The 20,793-nt window shown below is 31.6% G+C and overlaps 3 protein-coding genes across 3 annotated transcripts; 1 reads left to right on the top strand and 2 right to left on the bottom strand.

Moving 5' to 3' along the window:
- Positions 1-665: 665 nt before the first annotated feature.
- On the bottom strand, positions 666-3,847 carry LOC114379337 (polygalacturonase-like). The gene is made up of 9 exons (XM_028337979.1): positions 3,490-3,847; positions 3,252-3,377; positions 2,975-3,142; positions 2,838-2,864; positions 2,523-2,730; positions 2,321-2,402; positions 2,093-2,201; positions 1,257-1,373; positions 666-1,116 (listed from the first exon to the last, which is right to left on the bottom strand). The coding sequence occupies exons 1-9, from the start codon at positions 3,751-3,753 to the stop codon at positions 895-897; spliced, it is 1,323 nt and encodes a 440-aa protein (XP_028193780.1). The 5' UTR covers positions 3,754-3,847; the 3' UTR covers positions 666-894.
- Positions 3,848-6,371: 2,524 nt separating this feature from the next.
- Positions 6,372-7,063, bottom strand: LOC114380243 (scarecrow-like protein 3). The gene is made up of 2 exons (XM_028339248.1): positions 6,833-7,063; positions 6,372-6,662 (listed from the first exon to the last, which is right to left on the bottom strand). Exons 1-2 carry the CDS (start codon positions 7,061-7,063, stop codon positions 6,372-6,374), a joined length of 522 nt encoding a protein of 173 aa, XP_028195049.1.
- A 4,434-nt stretch (positions 7,064-11,497) lies between these two features.
- Positions 11,498-20,793, top strand: LOC114378363 (probable inactive purple acid phosphatase 27). The gene is made up of 13 exons (XM_028336946.1): positions 11,498-12,036; positions 12,121-12,208; positions 16,717-16,983; positions 17,064-17,172; positions 17,392-17,506; positions 17,781-17,913; positions 18,045-18,232; positions 18,492-18,678; positions 18,765-18,832; positions 18,928-19,018; positions 19,104-19,292; positions 19,468-19,548; positions 20,460-20,793. The coding sequence occupies exons 1-13, from the start codon at positions 11,699-11,701 to the stop codon at positions 20,511-20,513; spliced, it is 1,908 nt and encodes a 635-aa protein (XP_028192747.1). The 5' UTR covers positions 11,498-11,698; the 3' UTR covers positions 20,514-20,793.

The raw sequence follows: 20,793 nt of genomic DNA, 5'->3' as shown, positions 1-20,793 counted from the left end.
TTATAATTTTCTTTTATATTTCAATTACATTAATAAGTCTTCTATTTTTCTTTCTTTCCTTGTATATCTTTCATCATCATAAAAATTGTTGTGAAAATTTCATTATTTTTTTTTATTTTAAACATCTTCCTCAAATTACTTATTGACAAGGATTGTCCTGCATGTGAGCCTAAGAAATGTAGGAATGACTGCTCTTAGCAATGTAATTCTTTTTACATCCTCATGACAAATTATCCTTTAAACGAGATACCTGATGATTAGTAATTTGAGGAAGATGTACAAAATATTTATACACTGTCCGTACATACCAATTTAAAAGAATATGTAAATGAATTTTTTTTCTTTCAAAAGCATGTAAACGAATGTGTGCCAATTAATTAAATAATTAATAGTTAGACGAGTTAAAATACTTTGTAATGATTTTGTTTTACCCAAACTTCAGACCAACTCTATTTCTTCTTACCTAAATCCGATCTTAATCAAATTAAATTTACACATCTTCATACTTATAGTTGAATCATAATACTGTGAGACTTACCCAACCTATTTCCAAGGAAGCAGAAATAGGAATTGTTAACATCCCTAAAGTCAACAGTTTTTTCACATTGAAATGGAAACTAGTTGAAGTTAGTTAAGGTAGTTGAAAACAAAAATGAACTCTCATGTAAAGATAACCGGTAGTAGTTGATATGACTATAACATTAGACATCGCTTTCATCTTTATTATATTGTTACATTCTTTATCATTTTGACTTACTTCCCCCACTATTCATTGCAAAACTATCGTTACAAATAGCAGCTGCCAAAAAAGTCAGCCGAGCTAGTCGTCAATTATACCTACCCATATACCCACACTTGAAATTATTGAACCACTAGCTTTTTCAGTTTGTGTTTTCATGGAGTGCATTGAGGAAAAAACTTTCCTCTGTTGACATAACTAACATGTTCACATGTAGCAATGGTGCCACCATGGCCTTGGGGTTCTAAAATCACATCCTGAACGTAAATTTGTCTGCAAGGGACGGCTCGGCTGCAGTCAAATTTGATAGCCACTTCTGAGGCACTTGTTCCTTTTATGTTTTGGTACAACACATTGCTTAATTGCACAGCTGAGTCCTGCATGGTGCCAGTTCATCAAACATGGTTATGACTTAAGATAATATGATTGATTACCATTTCTTTTAATAATATACTGCTAGGAAAGAAAGTTTCTCTCTTTGGATTTTAATGGTCATGAAAGTTGTGAACTTGGTCACCTGCTCTTGGCATGGCTTCGATTGATCACAGTAGTATTGATCTATGATTATGGGATTTGTCACATTTTGCATCGCTATGTTCAAAAATTTAATGTTCCTTGCATAACCAGAACCTCCCTGCGTTGAGACAAACAAAAAATATGATGAGGTATCACAACAAAATCACACCTATCTTGCAATAAATAGAAATTTTCCCACGTAATGATGTGTGTGGTTTAAACGAATAATCTTTCAAGCTTTTAGTGCGTCCACCACCGTATTGCGCTCAATGTATACAAAAATGAAGAATGTCTCTGTAAAATATGGAAAATATTTAATGCTTGGGAAGAGGAATATATATATATAAAAAGAGAGTAAATGAAATGTAATAAAAAAATATGAAAAATTCATAATAAACCATGATTGAGGTCAGCTTTGATCCAATTAGAAGAAAAGAGTACTTTGGAAAAAACTTGTCAGAGGGCCAGTTTTTTAAAAGGGTGGTCAAGAGGACAAGAACCAACAAAGTGGAAATTTGTCAACCTTGGTGCACTATTTTTCTCACGCAAGTTCCAACTCTTCTATCATTCGTCAACTTCTCCATGTTATTGCTTGTCTGATCGGTTTTGTGCCTAAAATTTGGCAATTTGTGTTCACTGGAGTGAATTTTAAATAACTTATTCCAAAAGGTTTTTAAACTTACTTAGGTAAAGGCAGAACAAAAATTAGGGATAAGTTGAAATTCCTCTTTTTTATTCCAATTTTCTAAACATCCATTGTCTCTATTCCTTCAACTGTCATCAGAAGTTGTGAAGTGCCTAACAGCCTAAATTTCAAATCACAAGACCAACTTTTACCTGCCAAGTCTTTATTCTCACTCCATTAGTCGTTCCTGTTAAGGTTGCTCTGTTCACTACCACATTAGAGACTTCAGCTTCCGAGTTATCTGCTCCCAAGCTTCCAATGCTAAAAAAAAATAAAAATATTAAGTAAAAATTTAGCCAATAATGTAAAATTGATCCAAATAAAACTGCAACTTGTATGTGGTGTAATATATATTTATGTAATCATAAAAGTGATAAAACCTTATTCCATGTCCAGGTCCGCAGGTAATATCTGTGGCTCTTACGTTTTGGGACCCGCTTATTATTGAAATACAATCATCACCTTCCATAAAAAAAATTGCAAAATATTAAAACGTTTGACTAAATCCAAATTTTCATTTTGCATATACATATATACAGATATATATATTTTATTTTATTTTTTTCATTTTGTGGTCCTTACCTGTCCCAATGTCACTGTTACTTATGACAATATTTTGTGTGTCTGCGACATGAATTCCATCAGTGTTGGGGCTGTCACCTGGTGCTCTGATGACGAGATTCGAAACAATAACATTGAAGCATCCTTCAAAGACCACATGCATTTGCGGTGCATCTTTAAACCTCAGGTTTGTCACTTTCAAATTGTTGCATTGATAGAAAGTCACGGCCTATGTAACAAAAAATTCCAAGAAAAAGTAAAAGAGAGTTAGGGAAACAGAACAGAACACCCAACATCTCCATGTAAAACTTTATGGTATAAAGAATATTATCTTACTTTTGGTCTTGGTCCGTCGTTGCATGGCTGCAAGTGAATCAACGCAAGGAGAGGAAAGTAATGAATGTAAGTATTCATAAATTATAATTACAATAACGAAACGCAATATAAATGAATGTAAGTATTCAATGACTTACAAGGTTAGTGTTGACTTTGCAGGAGCTTTGCCACCACCTTTTCCCTTTGCCATTGAATGTGCCACCACCACCAACTCTGAAATTTGAAACACTATCAAACACAATCCAATGTTGTCTATCTTCTTGGTATGCCGACATTTGAGACCATGCCTCGATTGTTCCATAGAGCTTACATGTTGAATTAGGAAATAGAAGAATTACAATGAATTGATCGTGAATATGGAAGGTGGAATTAACTAATTTCTCACGAGGCATTACTTATGAACATGTGTCTCACCATAAAGGCAGTGTTGGGTCGACATGGACCAGAAAATATTATTGGCTTAAGACGATAGATCCTATTTTCAGGTACCACAAGGATAGCCCCTCTAGAACATGCTTCATTCCATGCCTTCCCAAATGCCTGAAGAACAAGAAGAATACTTAAAAAGAAAAGAAAAGTGAAAGAGATTGAGAATGGACTAAATTGACACATAAAAATTTTCTCTTTTTTTATTGATAACATGATATCTTACCTCGCTGTCATCACTTCCATCTGCTTTGGCTCCAAAGTCATCAACACTAACTGTTCCACGAGGCCTAGAAGTAAGATGGGTAGCTCTATTAGCCCTTGTTATTAGACCAAAATGTTCGTGTTTTGTCTTGATCAATCTCCCATCATGCACAGGGTAGTGTTTAGCATTTGTTTTATAAAATGATTCCTCTAAGTAATAGCCATTACATAAGACTAATGAAGCGAGGACAACGAAAAGTGGGATAGTTGGCGTTTGTGGAGACATTTGGATGTTTCACTTAATTTTTGAGAAAAAGAACAAGCTGAATGAAGGGCAAAAGTTGGAAGTCTGATAGAGAGATTTCGTGGTAATTGCCAAATGACGAGCAAGTGGTGTGTACTTATAGAAAAACTGGAGCTACTTTTCTAGAGAGGGAATCAATCGTGAGTTAGAAGCAAAGTGCACTAATTAATTAGAGAATGTTTTCCATTGAGTCTAGAGGATTGGATAATGCATAGCAGCATAGGTACTACTAGTATTAACTGCGACTAACTATTTGGGTACATTTATTCAAGTATTGCAATGGGGCAATCAATTCTTTCCCATTCTTGAAAATTCAACAATTGTGTGTGTATATATATATAGATTTATAATTTTTTATATCAAATTAAATCAATATTTTATTTATTTAATAAAAAATATTTTCTTTAATTATTTTAATCAATATTTGAAGTCCTTCTATCAATATTAAATATGATAAGATATTAATAAATTATTTTTAAAATAATATTATCTTTGGTCCTTTATATAAAAAATAATTTGATCATTTTCTATCTTTTACATAAGAATTTTTTTCCTAAATATTCATATGTTATATTTTAATTTATATGAAAAATAGGTATGCATTAATTTAAAATATTTCTATGCCATCATTTAATTATAACATATCATATATAATAAATTTATTAACTTTTATGATAATTACTTAAGAAATCATATCAATATCAATAGTGATACGAGTTTGAACGAAAACGTAATATTACTTTATATTATTATTACATTATCATTAAACTCAACTTATATTTCTATACCAATGTGAAATTGTATTTTTTCGAGAAAATTGTAACCAGAATCAATTAGTTAATTAGCATTACTTTTCCCTGCACACCACATGCAGCCACAGCCACTGGTTTAATTTAAAATACATACGGAATTGGTAACTGTCCACTCATAGTAAGTTGAATGCTTCCCCCTTATAAGGAACAACTACCTCTTAATCCAATTTTTATTGGGGTCTTTGATTTTTTAATTTTAAGTGGTGAAGATATACTTTTGTAACTGCATAATATTTTATTTTTCAGTTTTTAAGATAGGATTTAGTAAATAAATTGATTTTCTATATGTTAGGAGTAAGAAAGTTTTAATAGATTACTCTATATCTTTAAGGAGCAAGTTAGTTTTAATATTCTGTTTTGTTAATATCTTGTTATCTAATTAGTTTATTTTTTTTGTTGTGATTTACTGTATCGCTGAGAACAATTTGAATTAGAATAGAATACAATTTGAATTAGAATAGAATAATTCTATTTCCTTTGCATACTTATTGTCTCTCTTCTCTCCTCTTTTCTTTATAATTTCCTCCACAAAACCAACAAATAGCTAAATCCTATGAAGCATACGAGTTTTGGAAGAAGGGAAGACAAGATTTTATTGTGGCAACATGAGGTGGGATTGCATGTGATTTACGAGTGAAAACTTGCCGTAATGTGCTGTGGAAATAGAAAACCGAAGAAGCATACATAACATAGATAGGTATATATGGGGCACGGGACGGGATCATTTATAAGTCTCCAAGAAGAAGCTACCACACTAAGCCCATAACCACTAATGGTAATGTCACATTCAGTAAGCTTTTCTTATATCTTGCAATTGCACCTGCCCTTCTCGTTAGTTCACAAGTTAGGTTGGTTTGGTTCCAAATTTGGTATGTGGACGCAATCCAATTCAAAACCTGGTTTACCCAAGTGCTCCCCATAACCCAATAAATAATGCAGTCGTTTACCGTGAAACATATATTCTAGCAACTGAAACAGAGAAAACATGAACATAGGTGGGGATTTAGATGAAAACAAATAAAATGAAATTTATCTAAGTCATGTATATTCGTTTGTGGGTATATGAGTTAGGTAGGTAGATGGCACAATCTGTTGCGGAAAAACCAAAGAAAATGTTGACAAAGCAACAAGGGTATCTAATGTAATTATGTAAAGTATATTTGTTTGGATGGTTGAATTGGATAAAAATATATATATATATATATTTAAAATTTTAATCGCAACCTACTCAACTTATTATTGCTGCGACATGAGAATATTATCTTACACAAAATCACCTAGTAGTAGATCAATGTGTAGCATGGAATAAACTTTCTCAAATGAGATGCAGTTTTTTTTTATATAGTTATATTTAGGGTCTATTTGAAAATACGTGAGAAAGGGAAGAAATTACGTCAATCGCATACAAGATATAAAAGCTATAACGAATAGATTTTATCCAGACGTGAAAAATCACGTACGGTTCTGTTAACGCGTTCGTGTCCAAACATGCTATTAAGCTGCTGCACTGCACTTCATGTAGTAATTTGATGGATAGGCAATTTTTTCACATATTTACTGTTTTAAATTTTTATTCTAAAACAAAGTATTCAAAGATTAGAATTTACAATCCTCGTAACCCCCCATATGATGTTGGTGATGGTAGTATGCCATTGGTTCAGCAGCTCAGTCATTTATTGGCCAGCAAAATTTCTGTTTGGCCCAAAAGTTATGTAATACTCAAGATTTTTTACAAAAATGGACTTGCTTGCAATCAAGTTGCGCTAACTAAATATGGATCAATCATCTCTACATTTTGGCCATCTCATCGTCATCATCACTGGCAAGAAGAGAGTGAAGCTGAAGCACAGAACTAATAGCAAGAGGCTCACCTTTCTTGATAGGCAATGTCTCAGGGTCAAGGTTCTCCAAACTGCTTACAACAGGATTGAATTGGAAAGGGAAAAGCAACCTTTGAGCTTCAACTCCAAGATGCAACCCCATTTTCTCTAACACCTCCTTCTTCTCATGTATGGCTGTGATAGTAATTTTCGGACATGTTGGTGTGCTTGGTTTTAAACACTTGATGAGATTAGTCCACTGAAGAGCATTATTAGATGGACTGAGATCAAGGACATTAATGGCTGTTTCCCCTTGCAGGCTTCAATAATGGTCTGATTTGTGATGGTGTGTGCTATCTTTATGAAGGGGTAGAAATCAAAGAATAGCTTCTTGACTAATTGTTGTTCAGGAGTTGATAGTGTTTTTACCAAATGGAGAACTTTGGGTACACCACGCAAATTTTTGGCCACTTGGCAATAGGCTAGTGCCTCAATGAAACAAGTGGCAACGCGTTGCATTGAATCACCATCAGGGGAAGCAAGGTGAGAGAGATGGTAGAATGCAACATCTGCAGCATTGAAGTTGCCTAATTCAGTAAGCTTGACACAGGAATTAAGAAGATTGATTAGGCGTATGCGCTCGTCATCATCCCAGTTCATCCCTTGCACACGCACACACCTGCTGGTACTGTGAACCTATTATTATAGAACAAAAATTAATTACTATACATTAAGGGGTTAAACACCCTTTTGGTACCTCAAAGATAGCAAACAAAGAGGAGTAAAATTTCTTATGACCCTTTTATCGTTAGCCTAACGCAATCACAAAACTAGTTCATAGGATTTTTCACTTGCATGCACTATTTTGGTGAGTAATTAAAACCTTTTTCTTTCCTTCTTTTTCCTTTTAAATGCAACATTTTATTTTCTTTTACTTGAGAAATTTCACGGAGAGTAATATTAGAGATCATGTTACCTGAGTCCATAACTTTGGCTGACGACTCACACCTTGCATGTACCCCAGCAATCTTGCTCTCAAATAATATTTACTGCTTTTTTTATTTCATTTTATTTTTGGTCAATAAGAGTATTCATTGAAAATGTCGACCAACACAGATGCACACTCAATACTAACAACATTAGCAACTTAAACTTACAAACACCAAAAAAGAGAAAAACAGAGAAATTACTTCCGCCTATTACAAAGAAACGTAGATGAACTACTCTAAGGTTTTGATTTGGAGTTTGGACTAATGACCCAAAGAGGTCTGCATATGGATTCTAAAGTTGGGTTTTATAGGAATAAGTTCAACTAAAGTTAAAAGTATCTCTTGTCATGATCGGTTTTCTGCATTCAGGTGGCGACAATAAAAGAAATTGATTTTGTCGCCATTGGTTTGTACTTTGCAATTTGTTCACAAAAATCGGTATTATATATTATTGCTGGACAACGTGAGTATTTTGACTCCATTCAACAACAATTCATCAATGAACGTACAAACGAACCAAGTGACATTTTCTTTCCTTGCTGCTTAGTACACACTACATAGTGTGTGATGCGTGATGGGATCATATGCTGCCAAAAAATGTTACTTGGATTGCAAGTAAAACGGTACAAAGATTTGTTTGGAAACGAGGATGAGACCCAAATCTTTTGTCTCACTCCTCGATCTGCGGAGAAATGATATGTATGTTCTTACAAAGCAAATGGGAATGAAATATTTATTTATTACAACCTGATTGCTAGATAAGTAGATGGTATATATTCTAAGCAAATAGCACCCTAATCTATAAGAAGGAATATACTTACTAGTCACAAAAAATAAGAAAAATATACATGTAATATTTTTAAAAAATTATATAATATATATAACTAGAAATTATTTATATTTTTTGTTGGCACTAATAAGATTTCTTATAATATTTTCAAATACTTTTTGAAGTTAATTTGTTTCACAATTGTTAATGATTTTAAGTTATTGAAAGAATGTAAAGAATTTCAGTTTTAAATTTTTAGTCATTGAAAGAAGATAGGAATTTTAGTTTAAATTTTTAGTCATTGAAAGAATTTTTCTGTTTATTTGTCAGTGACATAAAAATATTAATAATTGTGAATTAAAAAACTTTAAAAATATTTGAAAATATTATTATTGGTGCCAACTAAAAATATAAATAATTTCTAATTACATATTATATATATTATAAATTTTCTAAAATTATTATATGTATGTAATTTATTTTTATTATTTTTGGGCGAGGGCACCCTTTGTCTTAATCATAACAAAGTAGTTCCATCATTGTGTCAAGGATTGTATTTTTGAATTCAAAATAATGAATTTGCAGACACCACAAGTCCAGAACTTAATTTGCACCTTAATTTCTCCGTACATCTTCCGAAAGTTTCCATTTGCGGGAGTCATTTTCAAGGGTTTCAGTTGTACCTAGGGGAAGTTTGATCTGAAACATTCCACTTTTTCTCTATAGCGATGGCCATGTAAAAAATTTAATTCAAACAATGTGGCCTTTTTTTAAAATAAAAAAAAAACATAATCTTTTTACCTGAACTGCAATTCTTATTATTGGACTAAGCAATGCTAAACTGTAGGAGATTACAAGGGTTAGGAGATTGTTGCTTTTCTGTTTAGACGTGAAAACTTTTCTCAAAAACGTAAATTTATTATACAGAAAACGAAAGCATGAAGAATTTGCACAAGAGAAGCAACAAAGCAATAGCAAATAAGATGAGCATTTGAATAGAGACTGTATAGATTTATCTTTGGACAAACCTAGGAAATCAAGTAATTCTATAGGAAATAGAAGGGGAGAAAAAGTGTTGGACATCAATAGAAATTACTATATTTTTGCTCTCTTATTCGGCTCTCTATGTTCATAAAAAAAAATGACTCTCTTTATACTCCACTGGCGGAAAGATGAATATGATTAAATTTGATTTCTTTTTAATGGTTTTTATGTTGAAAGAAAAAATTACCGTAATTCTATGGAAACTGGAAAGCTTGGTAAACATTCCAATTAGAAGGCGATACAATACGAGAATCATTTCACCAAAAAATATGTAATCCAAGAATAAATGGAAATGATGATATAAGATCCTGGATGGAATTTAAAATATAGAAGGTATAATCATGTGTGAGAATTGGTATTACGCACAGTCACGAAGGATTTTCGTTTTTCTAATTTCTAGCCAGAGCACTAATTATGAGGAAACATTTGGGCCTGATAATTACTATTGTTGACAGTTTCGTTCAATAAAAGCCCAATTCATGGTGCAGCTCGTTATCGGGAATTAGTGATTTGGGCTTCATAGTTCATACTTCCAAATTTGATTTTGGTTACATAGCCTCAGAGTGAGTTTGTAGAATGTTGTAGTTTCCGCAAAATAAATAACAAATAGTGTTTTTTTTCTTTATTTTTTGCTGAATAGTGTTTCACTAAGTAAATAACAAAAAATATATTTTATTTTTTACATATGATATTTTTTTATTTAAAAACATTAAAGTTTATGAATAAAATAAATAAATACATCAATTCAAATACTCAATACTGAAACTACCAAAATTAATTATCCTTCCCCAATATCTAATAACAAAAAATAATTTTTTTTTTGTAAATTTTGCATTGAAAATCCACTCTCTATGTCCCAGTAATTAATAAAACATATAAAATAAAATAAAAATAAAATAATTAAGAAGAAAGTGTTTTGAAGTTCCCCTAGGTTATAGAAAATTTTCATTTTTACTTTATACAATATTATTTAATTTTTACTTTCATTATTCTCAAAGTTAAAAATAAAAATAGTGAAAATTAAATATTCTTTTCTTGAAATATTTATATTTTAAATAAACATAATCTGTAAATATAATATATGAATTCAATTTTTTTAATTATAAATACATTATTTTATTTTTACTTTAATTTAAATATAATAAATAAATGAAAAAATACCAAAATTTTTAATCATAAACATATTATTTTATTTGGAGTTTAATTATATCAAAATTAAAATGAAAATGGTGATTGAATAATAAAACAATTCAAACCCATTATCATTTCCCCATTACTAATAATAAAAAAAAGATTTTAAGTGTACATTAAAATGCACTCTATTAATTTTCTTAATCATTAATATAATTTATTAATTAAACAGGAAATAAAATAATTAAGAAATAATGTATTTCTATTTTGTCTGAAAAAATTGCATAAAAAAAAGTCAAAGTCAGACTTTCTTTCTTTCACACACATATATAGACAATGTATAAAAAAGAAACTGTCCTAATTTAGATCTTATTATAAAAATAAGAGCTATAAATATAAATTATTAGATCTTATTCAACATTATAATTATGACTTTTTTTTCAGAATATTAGACTTATGACTTATGAGAAATAAAATAATTTAGAAGGAAATATTTAAACTGTCCTAATTTAAATGAGAAAACTTACATAAAAAACAAAGTCAAACTTTCTTTATTATTATTGTTATTATTATTATTATTATTATATATTCGTTCCTACTTTATTTTTTTTATATTCTTTACAACATTAGATATATGACTTATGACATGGACAATTTTAATACACATTTCATAGTTTCATAAATAAAAAGAATAATTTCTAAAAATATAAAGTCAACTGATTTCCCTATTGAATTTTTTTAGAAATTCAATTGTTTTCATTTTCGAAGTAGTAAAAAAGATTATTAAATTTACATTTTTGAAATTTTAAATTTGCAGAAAGAACGATGGGTGTGAAAACAGAAAGGAAAATGATAAAATTAGTGACCGAATCCATTTGGCTCCCAAGTCCAAGTGGCGCCCAACATGAAACTCAAAGTCAAACTAAAATTCTATTCTGTTTCCTACTTAGCTAGACAGAGTGTGTGTCATATTCATAATCATATCATGTAAACACAAGGCACCATCACAACCGATTAATAGGGAAAATTGGTACTCCACATTAGTACACATTAAAACAACCAAAAAGAAAACACCACGTTTTCCCCAAGTACCATTGGAATCAAAGATAAATACCAAAGACTTAAACTTGCTTAAATCTATTAAAATCCTTGCTAGTATCAGGCATCACAATCCATATAATTAATCAGGGATCCTCAATTGCTCCATAACTGCTTATTTTCCTTCTAAAAGCTACATTTCTCACTTTCAAAACACATCCTAAGACTGATAACAACAACTATTTAAGAGAGGGAAAGTTTGGTCGAATATCGATACACCCAAAACCAAGGCCTTCTTTCTTTTCTTCTCATTCTTTTTCTTCCATGGAATCCAGTAATTGGGTTCTCAAACATGCATCAATTTTTCTGGTTTTCTTCCTTAGCCTTGGTTGTTCAACCTCTGAAACTCTCACTCGCTCACTCTTGGACTTTGTGGTTACCAACACCACAGTCCTACACAGCAATTTCACTCTGGTATCAGAATTCAGAATGATAAACAGACGAATTTTGAAGGATTGCTCTGCTTCAAATCCCTTTGTCAAAGTCAATGTCACCTCAAATTCTAGCTTGTCAGATGACGAGTTCGTGACGGTCACAGTTACTGGGGTTTCCAATCCTTCAGTCAGTGATTGGGTTGCTATGATCTCACCTTCCACTTCTGAGTAAGAAACTAAGAATTGAGTTGTAGTATATGTGATTATAGATAATGGAGTTTTAACCTATAATAACAACTTGTTTTTGTGCAGTGTGAAAACTTGTATTCTGAATGAGGCCTTCTATCTGCAAACTGGTGATACGGCCAAACTTCCTCTGCTTTGTCATTACCCTGTCAAGGTACTACGTTCATGGACACACATATTTTACTTTTCTTCTTCTATTTTGCCTTTAAATTATTTTAATGCTCCACATTTGTTGCAATCATTTTCTTCCATCGGAGCTCATTAATGTATTCACCGAGACTTGTGCCATATATATCCAGCTAGCCTAAAGTATCTTTCATTTCCTTGAACAAGACCAACATAAAGGGAAAAATGCATAAATAAATAAATGAATGAATGGAACAACGTGCATTCATGAAACTGTTCATGGCATGCCTCATTAATGCGCACCTGTTGTCTTTGTTGGGTATATGGTGCAAAACTTGCTTGTTTGGCAAATTATTAATACGTTTGTCCTCCATTTTCAACCACCTTATCTCCAACTAGTCCCTCCCTCTCCCCTTTCAAGCTTATTAGTCGGTCTTTTCCATTTATTTGTAATTTTGCATTGCCATTGTTTTTTCATTAACTCTTCTTGTATCTCCTTTATAATTTAAAGATTTTGCTAATCAGTATCTTTAAGACACTGATTAAGAAATTCAGAATGAAAGGTTTTAATTAAAAATTGACATTAATGCATATATACTATGATTTCCAACACACTTTCAACGTGAATTTTTTTTTAAAATATTTTAAGTTCCTTAATTAGTGTGCTTAAGATTAGAATTGAAGGGGTTTTAAATGAAAAAATAAACACCCACTTAGTGTCAATCATATTAATCCTTATATATCGATAAAAAAAAATATTAGTTCCTATATAATAAAATACTTACATGATATATATTCTTGGAAATGTATTTCTTTAGCCACATCAGTCTTCATTTTAAGAATTTTGATAATTAGTTTGAGTGATGTAATACACATTTAATGACTAACTTAATCGACTAATGTATATTTAGAGACTGATTATAAGTTAGCACAAATGTTCAAAGATTTAGAAGGAAACTTGCATCCTTCCTTTATTAGGTACATATTTGAATCTTCCTAAATCCATCCAAAATCATGTTTTGCTTACTAACTGCACAGTAATTCTTTAAGCCTTCTTACCATTTTATCAACCCAAAAGAAAAAGAAATCATAGCATAATTTCTATATTAATGTGACCGAAAACATATTTTGTAGAGTAATTAATTTTACTATTTACTCTAATTTACTTTTAATAACACTTTCTATTGATTTAATCTTTTATTACTCTAATTTTACTATTGTTCAAGGTTATAATACATAAATTAAGAAAAAATAATTAATTCTATCATATATGTTGTTTATAATTTTGTAATTTATTATTTTGACATTTTATACATTACTACTAAGTTTTTTTCTTATTGATTTTGTCAATTCATAGATGATTTGGCGTAATATCACTGCAACCATCGATTTAATTTTTTTTTGGAAACAATAACATTGTAATTAATGAAACTTTATCATTCTCTTACAGTATTTATTTAGTTCGAAAGGTTGATTACTTATAAAACAATATCATTTATAAAGATTTAAGAATACCTAAGGAACGACAAAAAAGAAATGTTGAAATCATATTCATAAAATGAAATATTTATGAAAAATGTCAATTCCTATGATTCATTAATGATAGTAAATTAGCATTAATTGGTTATTGTTGGCACATTAATTAGCACGAAGGCACAAAATCAAATAATGAATAGAGACTGTCTTTCTTATTCAAAAGTTTAGTTTTTACTTTTTGTTATCAGTAAATATTAATGGTTAATATTGTTAGTAAAGAAATTTTAACCTGTAATTATTTTTTAATTTTTTTTCACAACTAAATTAATCTTATTTCTCCAAAAAGTTTAGTTTGACTTGTCCATAGTGACAAGTGGCAAGCATCCTCCAACTGTATATGTTCGCACACGCTTTGCTTTTCGCAATTGAATTCATTTCTAGCCTTTCTATTCTAATGGCGCAACAGTGTCCATGTGTAACCTTTTCTAGTGTTTGCGGTTGCTTTACATCTTGTGTACATAACTTGGACGTCTTTTTTAAGGTTTCAACTCAATCCACGATAACGTTTTTGCTTTGTCCTCTTCCATTGCATCTATCTCTATTGTAACAGCCTCCATGCATTGAATTATTTTAGCCTTACACAAATGAACGAGTGGGAAAACATTGTTTCTTGAAATTCTCACATGCCAATTAACATGTAAAAAAATTGCATCTATTTTATTTCTTCATAAATTTCAGTGGGTTTTATTAAAGTGAGAGGAATTTAATTTCCACATAGTGTGAAGTGAGTTTAAATGTTTTTATACTATTAATTAATTAAAAATTATTTTATGTATAACTTCAAAATAATATTACAAAAGTTGCAATATTACAATACATAGTAGGCTTTAATTTGATAACAATAATAAAAATCACGTAAATTAATATAATTTGACCTCTTTTTCATTCTAAGTTTATATATAAATAACAATTGAAGGTTGGGTTTATTGTTTGTAACATACTGACCCTCCAAAATCATACATTAGTAACTTGGTATATTTCCAATCCAAATTTGGCTCGTTTCCTTCGTACTTTCAGTGCTACATCTTAATAAATCGTGTCAACTTAACCCAATAGGTAAAAGATAGTATTTGTAATTTTATAAACATAGTGATATCCAATCTTGACCAACATGGCTAGTCAACTTGATATTTAGAAAATACGTCTTACACGTAATCATTTACACCAAAAAAGTGAAGAAAAATCACATGCATTCAAATTATTGATGCGTCAAAATCAGATAGATAGATATGGAAATAAATAATGTTCCCTTTAGTTCCTCACATGATGCACTGGGACTCAAAAAAAACGTTGGAGCAGTCTTTAATTTCTCCTTCGATTAAATCCCAGTTTGTTTGAATTGGCGTTAAAAATGCAAGTTTTCTCAATTTTTACTTCAAATCTAAGGGAGAAAAAATATAGAAGTTACATAAAGTAGCTTTCAACTTGAGGTGGATTCAATGTGTCTGGAAGTCGAACTAAACACGCACTCACAGTCCACCCGCCTGGCGTCAACAATAATATTTAACATAATAGAAAGTTCAAATTTCAGTTTGTGTAATTTGTGCATGAAAAGTTAAGTTCACCTTTAGTCCTTTTAATTTAGGTTTCGTGTGATAAGAAAAAATTGAGCAATCTTGAAGGCATTGCTGTTTTTTTCCCACATGTCTTGAGGTATGGCCAGACACTAAATATGAATACATTTTCCAACAGAAATTTAAACCTTGGTTTACCATGTTGTGGGATATTAGTTCTTTCCCTTATACATAATCCGGTTTGGATTGTTATTTTATTTTAAACATTTTTTTGGTGCACGTTTTAATTTAAACATTATAATTTATGAGTGCACTTTTAGTCCTTTTAATTTAAGTGTAAATCAAATATTATTGTTGTTTCTTTTCGTACGTCAAAGAAGAATCTGAAACAGCAACTAGGGGCATTAAAGCCAAAAATGGATGTTAGAAATAGAATTGAGCGAGATATTTTGAAGGCATTGCCAAAGTGACTTACGTTCACGCAATCCGTTATTGTTATTGCAAACTCAACAATAGTATTATGATCATTTTTTTTGGTTCCCATATGAGAGATTTACTCATTTGGTTAATTTAATTATTTCTGGTGAGGCCGGAATAAAGACATATTCTTATTCGTTATTATCTGCAATTTATGCATTTTCTAATTTCTCTGGACAGTAGCATTCTGATGATCTGGTGGATTTGATGCTTTCCACCTGGTTATCTTTTCTCCCTGCAAGTCTAGTTGATTGTCGTTAATAAACACGTAATCGGTTATTTTAGCACTAGATGTGAAATGTCTGCTTTTGGTCTCACTGTCAACAACAAAATTTCTTATATAAATATGTTCCTTTCTTGTCCTTTTTATTTATTTTGTGATGTACATTTTGCTAATGTGCTTTTGGACTTTGGTGGTAAGTCCAAAAGCAGAAAAATTGGACAATCTTGAAAACAACGAGTTGTAGATTTGAAGCTCCATGGGTGGATTCCTTAACAAAAGGCAAGAAAGCACCAACATTAATCAGTGATTAATATATTGAAAGTGAGGTTTAGGTAATAGTTTTTGGGCACTAAGTTTGTGTGTATGTGTACTTTGTGATGTTGGTTTTGCTAATGTGGTTTTGGTGAAAAGTCCAAAAGCAGAAAAAACTGGACAATCTTGAAAACTACAAGTTGAAGATTTGAAGCCCCGTGAGTGGATTCATTAATAAAAAAACAATGTAGTAGAGTACCAACATTAATGATTAATACACTGAAAATGAGGTTTGAGCATTACTTGTGTGTGTCTGTGGATTTAAGGGAGCGAAGGTGAATTTCACCTATCTCAGTTCTTAATAAATTTCTATATGAAAATTAAATAAATTTCTAATTTATGAATCAACTCTAATATGTCAAGAATTTCTTCTTGAGACTTGAGAGTAAAAAATTCTCTCAAGCATTGAGTTCATGTAAATGTCTCATATCTTGTACTAATAAATGTTGTACAATCGGATACACGAAAACGCAGGCACAATACATGAAAAATGATCCAAATTACCTCAGTTGCAAAAAGAAAGAATGTAAGACATTCCAAAATGGGAAATGTGCTGTCTCAACGTGCAGTGGTTCACTACAGTTTCATGTTGTCAACATTAGAAGTGACATCGAGTTTGTGTTCTTCTCCGGTGGATTCGTGGAACCATGCCTTGTGGGAAGGTCCACGCCTGTGAGCTTTGCTAATCCTAAGAGGCCACTCTATGGACATCTCTCGAGCATAGATTCCACTGGAACATCAGTAAGTAGCAAACTACTCTTTCTGCTTCAAATCTTCTCTGTTCATTTATTCTTAATCTCAAATGTGATTTGGTGTTGCAGATGAGATTGACATGGGTTAGTGGAGACAAGGAGCCTCAGCAAATCCAATATGGAAATGGAAAAACAGTTGCTTCAGCAGTCACTACATTTTCACAAGATGATATGTGTAGTGAGTGATAGCTTTACTTTAGTTTTCCTTACTCATAAATACGTACGTATTTCATATATGCTTCTCTCTATATAGTTTAATTTGAAGCTTGACCATAAATTGAGTGAATTAGTATTTTACATTATTTTGATAAGGAATATTGACAAATGATAAAAACAGCTTTTCATAATTGTTTTAGACTGGTTTTACTCATTGTTCGTTTCCATCCGAAATTGACAGGTTCAGCGCTGCCTAGTCCTGCTAAGGATTTCGGATGGCATGATCCAGGATACATTCATTCAGCACTTATGACAGGACTTAAGCCTTCAAGCACCTTCTCCTACAGATATGGAAGGTATGAACTTTTTCGGAATGAATTGAGCTTGAAGTTTGAGAAAATATCTAGTTAGTCATTTTTAGATGCATTAGTAATCTTATCTTAAAAAGGTTTTAAACCGGATCTCAGTCAAAATAGTATGAAAAGAACTTGGCTGGTAGGCTACCTAATGGAATACTAGTATACTACTAATATACATGAACTTCAAGAATTTGTTCTTGTGCACCAAGTATTTCAATAATTGAGATTTAACTCCTTAAATAAGTTGATTTTCCTTCTGCTTATGATCCAGTGGCTGGGTTGGTTGGAGTGAACAAATCAAATTTTCAACTCCACCTGCTGGAGGATCAGATGAGCTAAGATTCATTGCATTTGGTGATATGGGCAAGACTCCTCTTGATGCTTCAGAAGAACACTACATTCAGGTAAACTGTTACTTCAAATATATAAGCATTTAGATTTCAGATGCATATTGGGATAGGCCAATAGGATTTGGCTAGTGTTGTCAGGTTTAGGTACTTTGTACTGACCAGCTCTGGTCTTGTTTCTCAAACAGCCAGGAGCTCTTTCAGTTATTAAAGCTATTGCCAATGATGTAAATTCCAACAATGTAAATTCAGTCTTTCACATCGGAGACATAAGCTATGCAACAGGTTTTCTAGCAGAATGGGATTACTTCCTTCACCTTATCAACCCAGTAGCTTCCAGGATTTCTTATATGACAGCAATTGGGAACCATGAGAGGTATTACCTCCACACAAATGATAATTAGTCCAACAATTATTTTCCTCAAATATATAGATTAACTTGAAGAATTTAGACAAGTTCCCATGAAATCATTACTTGATTTCCTGTAAATTGTTGAATACTTAATATTTAAAATTTAATGCACGTTATGAATTTATATACTCATAAATAAATAACAGGCATTGTAGATTTGGTGAAAAATAGATTAAAAAAAATGTTATGATATCATTTCTAAACTTATTGTTATAATACTTAGGGATTATATCGATTCCGGTTCAGTATATGTTACTCCTGACTCTGGTGGGGAATGTGGAGTACCATATGAAACATACTTTCCAATGCCAACTTCAGCAAAGGATAAGCCTTGGTACTCAATTGAACAAGGAAGTGTTCATTTCACAGTAATATCAACTGAGCATGACTGGTCAGAGAATTCTGAGCAGGTAAAATGAGGGAAGCCAATATTATGTTTCTCTTATTTCTAGTGCAATTGAATAGTTACATAACATGTGTAAATTCCCTATTGCAGTATGAATGGGTGCAAAAGGACATGGCATCAGTTAATCGACAGAAAACACCTTGGCTAATCTTCATGGGGTTAGTTGTGCAAAATTTTAATGAATTAGTTGTCTCAACTTCACAGCATCATTGGATCTATTCATTAAGCATATGCATGACATTTTCACGTGCAGACATAGACCAATGTACACCACCAACCATGGATTCTTACCTTCTGAAAACAAATTTATGGAAGCCGTAGAGCCATTGCTATTAGAAAATAAGGTTAGCAAATCGAGCTCCTACGACCTTGTGTGTACAGTTCATTGGCATGCTTGTAGTAATTGACTGTATTGTGAACATGAAACAGGTTGACTTGGTTCTTTTTGGGCACGTGCATAATTATGAGAGAACTTGTTCCTTGTTTCAAAATGAATGTAAAGCCATGCCTGCAAAGGATAAAAATGGTGTTGACACATACGATGGCAGAAATTACAGTGCCCCTGTGCATGCTGTCATTGGCATGGCTGGCTTCACCTTAGACAAGTTCTCAAGCAATGTAATTATCCCTTCATCATATATTTCCTTCTCAATCCTCCACGCTTCCTATATTTCTCCCCATGCAAGAAAATTACATGGCATAAGTTTTTTCATATATACATCCATATATCTTCAGGATCGTGCTTACGATTTTTTAATAAGCAATCAAAATTTATGTTTTCCTGCATCCACAGGTAAAAAGCTGGAGCCTGAAAAGGATTTCTGAGTTTGGTTATTTAAGAGCACATGCTACGAGGAATGATTTAAACTTGGAGGTTAGTGTTTATATGCTTATGTTCCAATCTCATTATAGTATCAGGTAATGAATAGAGTTTATTAATTGTTTAACCCGTTCATTTTACATCTGTTTCTATATTGCTATCGGATTTCTTAGTGGATCCTTTTCTGTGCACTCTTTTATTTTTTTTCATAAAAAATCTCCCCACAAGGATAGAAGAGAACCGAAAAGAAGAAGAAACAGACATCTCATTTAAACAATGAACAAACGACAGGACAAAACAAAAAAAAGTACAACTCAAATCAACTCTAAGTTACCTCTCCCAACCGTGAAGCACAGTTATCAAAACAACTTTTGCAACAATATGAGATAGCTCAACTATATATTAAATTCTGTGCTACTCAGTGACATTTCTTGCATATCAGATGATGATAAATACCTGTTATCTAGGCATCAACCTATCTAAATATATAAATAAAAGATCAAGGATTTCCCTTTTCAGAGCAAATTTATCAGTCCTTTTCTAAGACAATAGATCTATAATGGAACTCACACATCCATATAAGTATGAAGAATAGAGTTTAATGTGCTTTCTACAAGCATCAAGGCTACTCTAAGGCTCATTTTATTTTTGATGGTGTACTTGGTAATTGACATGGGTGGAAATGTGAAGATAACAAATGGAGGAGCAAAAATTAATGCAGCCCTCATTATATTTCCTCCATTTGTCATCTTTCAAAATTTCCCAGGTCAACAACAAAGCACCCTAATATTAAAGCTGCCAATGAAATAAAATTACTATTCGTTGTTTCATAATTTTTCATCTTATTTTTAGTTCTGATTTGATGACTTTAGAATCACTTCATACCTAAATATTTTATTTTCAACATTTGGAAGAAGCATATGCATATATACAAATTATATTGACTATCATCTACTTCATTATAGTTTGTCATCTCAGATACAAGAGAAGTTAAGGACAATTTTCGCATTACAAAGTAACAACTCACTCAAGATAGAAAGCATACATAAGTGGAATGTATGTTATAGATAGAGACATACAAACAAATACACAATCAGATGTTATTGAAAGGCAAAGGAGATCTAGAGACCAACAACTTTTCACCCTGGATACTGTATATGGTTGTAATTTTGTTTAGACTACGAATTCTTGTAGCTTCAACATCTGTATTTTTTGTCCAAATCTGGATGGAAGTTCTGTTTAATGATATTCACAAGTAAGCCTTTTTATTATTGAGAAAAGAAAAAATCTTAAGATGAA

The sequence above is a fragment of the Glycine soja genome, chromosome 12 (genome assembly GCF_004193775.1).
Source record: "Glycine soja cultivar W05 chromosome 12, ASM419377v2, whole genome shotgun sequence".
NCBI lineage: Eukaryota > Viridiplantae > Streptophyta > Magnoliopsida > Fabales > Fabaceae > Glycine > Glycine soja.
Note: the sequence above shows the minus strand (reverse complement) of the source record. Positions and strands in the feature narration are given on the sequence as shown.